General features: G+C 40.6%; 1 protein-coding gene across 1 annotated transcript in view; it reads left to right on the forward strand.

The window, feature by feature from the left end:
- slit2 (slit homolog 2 (Drosophila)) overlaps positions 1–554 on the forward strand; it is a 118936-nt gene extending 118382 nt beyond the window's left edge. The window contains exon 37 of the mRNA XM_037674336.1: positions 128–554. Within this exon, the coding sequence (XP_037530264.1) occupies positions 128–384 (257 nt within the window). The 3' untranslated portion in view covers positions 385–554. The remainder of the gene's footprint in view (positions 1–127) is intronic.
- The last annotated feature ends 2478 nt before the right edge of the window (positions 555–3032 follow it).

Here is a 3032-nt window from a genome sequence, read left to right on the forward strand (position 1 = left end):
ATATATATATATATATATATATATATATATATTATAATAAATAAAGCACCTAGAGCTGTTTCTTGTGCAAGCTAAATGGAGTTTCCCTTTAAATTTTTGATTTTCTGATGCCTCTTTCTTTTTGCAGAGGTGGCCTGCCGAGGGGAACGGGTCAGAGATGTCTACCAGAGACAGCAAGGCTACGCGGCGTGCCAAACCCAGGAGAAGGTCTCCCGTCTAGAGTGTCGAGGCAGCTGCCCGGGGGGAGCAGAAGGACAGGGCGCCTGCTGCACCCCTCTCCGCAGCAAACGTAGGAAATACACCTTCCAGTGCACTGACGGCTCTTCTTTTGTCCAGGAAGTGGAAAAAGTTGTCAAGTGCGGCTGTACAAAGTGTTCTTCGTAAAAAGAGAATAAAAAAAGACAGCACCCTCAACAGATTTCTGCCTCTCCGGATATGTTCTGTGTTCCCGCCCGCCTTACTTGATCCTTCTTGTTCGCCACGAGGAAACTCTCCACCCAACCTCCTGAGAGTATTACCACCAACCCTGTTTTTATTAAAAATCATTTTAAAAAAGTGGAAGAAAAAAACATAAAAAACAAAAGAAACAACAAAAAGTTTATTTTCTTGTCAGCGGTGGACTGATGACTAATGCTTCCTTGGTGGGAATCCTGAATTGTATTGTAAAGTTCAAAAACAGACTTATTTTTTATTACGAAGTGAGGAAAAAGACAAAAAAATAAAACTGCCCTTACCTTTGCTTCCTTTTTTTGGTCGTGACGACTCTTATGCCGTGCCACACTTTCTCTTGCCCGGACCTGTCACTGATGGATGACCACTTCCTGTAGACTTCCTGCTTCCTGTCGTGGGTTGTGTGTGTGAATAACTTTAACTGGTAGTACCACAGTATCGCCACCAGGAGGAGCTGCATTAAAGCATGGGAGGGTGTGGAGCAGCAATAATCTCCTGAATCACCACTGCAATCTGCAGGCCTCATCCATCCTCTGTGACCATGTGCATGATTGTGCACATGCGGCGACTCTTCTTACTGCTACTGAACAACAAACACTCTCACCTGCAGAGTTCAATCCACCGCTCCCCGTTTATGACAAGTATTTATTGTATCATAAATACCTGTACTTATTCAATAGATCCCCCATGTATCAGTTTTAATATATATTAATTTATATTTGTTCTTATTTTTGTATTAAAAAGACATTTGCTGTCGAGATAGCTAAACTAACAAAAATGCTGTTCTTTATTTTGGTGTAAAAGAAGGTTTTGTTTGTTTCTTTTTGATCACTGAGACTGTTGTTCTTGCCAGAGACCTTAGTTACATTTTAATCTGCAAATGTGACGTGAAGACATTGTATATTTTTGTCGTGTTTCTGAGAGTTTGTACTGTGCCATTACCAGAAGGTCTTTATATTAGAGTATAAATGTATAGTTTTCCCTACGTATTTCACACACAGATCCTGTGAGTAGCATTGACCCTATAGCAAATGCATAGAGCTCTTTTTACCTTTTTAACAAATTTAAATAATACTGTGACTTTTTCTAAAGGAAACTGCTCTGTTAGCCCCTTGGTCCCTGATGTTAACATGTTGCTGCTAAGGTTTTTTGTACCGTAGACTTGGATCCTGATCTGTATGTTATATAGAGCTTCCTGCTCCTTACACAGGAAGCACCTTGTGTAACAGGTAAATATGTCCCCGACACCTCTACACAAGTGCATTGTGCTTTATATTTGCCCCATTCTCAGTCCCCAGACTAATGTCAGTTCCCTGACTGATATTTGTTTATTAAACACAATATTTACCTCACACTCCTTTTGATATATATAGTTTTTTGCACTCAGATATCTGAGTCAGTAATCATCCATATAAAACACAAAACAAGTTGAACACTACAGCTTTGATTTGTTCAGTAATGTGCTGCTGTTTAGGAAAGGGCAGCACATAAAATGAATCTGTTAAAAATATGTTACTTTATTCTCAGCTTATTTCTCATCGCCACTTCTCTGTTTTTGTGAACTATCTTTTAAAAGAATATTTTCGGACCTTAGGTCACAACAACCTACAGGAGTTTCTGTGTGTGTTGTGTTGAATTTTTGATAAAAATGTTTCTCTACCGATTTGAATAACTTTTTCATTTCAACCCAAAAGGTGCAAGGACCCCACAAAAAAGTATTCACTGCTGAAAGAGGCCTGAGTGGTTCATGAATTTATTACAATAAACTGTAGAAATTATGAGATTCTGAGCTTCATACTGGCACAAATTGCATGAAAACTGGCAAAATAAATCATGTATTCCATTTAGGAAACCCTTGATTTGAAACTACAGTGTAGTTTTTTTTTTCTCTTTACACATTTATGTCCAATCAAAAAGAATAAAGGGAGCAGCACAGAGGCACAGTTGATAGAGCTGCCGGCTGGGGACCTTTCTGGGTGGAGTTTGCACATTCTCTCTGTGCATGCATGGGTTTTCTTCGGGTACTCCGGTTTCCTCCCACAGACCAAAAACATGCATGTTAGGCTGATTGGTAACTCTAAATTGTCCCTAGGTGTGAGTGAGAGAGTGAATGGTTGTTTGTCTCGTTTGTCTCTATGTGTCCCTGTGATGGACTGGAGACCTGTCCAGGTGTCCCCTGCCTCTCGCACAGTGATTGCTGGACATGGGCACCAGTGACCCCCATGACCCAAAAAGGAAGAAGCAAATAAAGAGGATGGATGGAAAAAAACTAAAGGCTAAAGGGGGGGAGAATAAATTTTCCTTTTACCAGTGACATAAAAAAGGCAAATTGAAACATCAAGCCATTCCACAATCCACCTGAGGAAACTGTAGGTTCTATTTCATATAGGCTTCGCCCTTTAGGGCTGTCGCTTAGTGGGTTTTATCCGGTTATGCGGAGCATTACACTGAAAAATTTAGTCCATGCCCACCTGCTGTGTGGGCCCCACCCGGTCCGTATAAATTACGTTAAGAGTGGGTAATCGGCTCCCCCATTTTTCTTCAGCGAGCTAATAGCACTGTCAGAAGAACGAAGAAGGAAA

Source organism: Nematolebias whitei, chromosome 3, assembly GCF_014905685.2.
Source record: "Nematolebias whitei isolate Nwh7 chromosome 3, NemWhi1, whole genome shotgun sequence".
In the NCBI taxonomy this organism is placed as follows: Eukaryota; Metazoa; Chordata; class Actinopteri; order Cyprinodontiformes; family Rivulidae; genus Nematolebias; species Nematolebias whitei.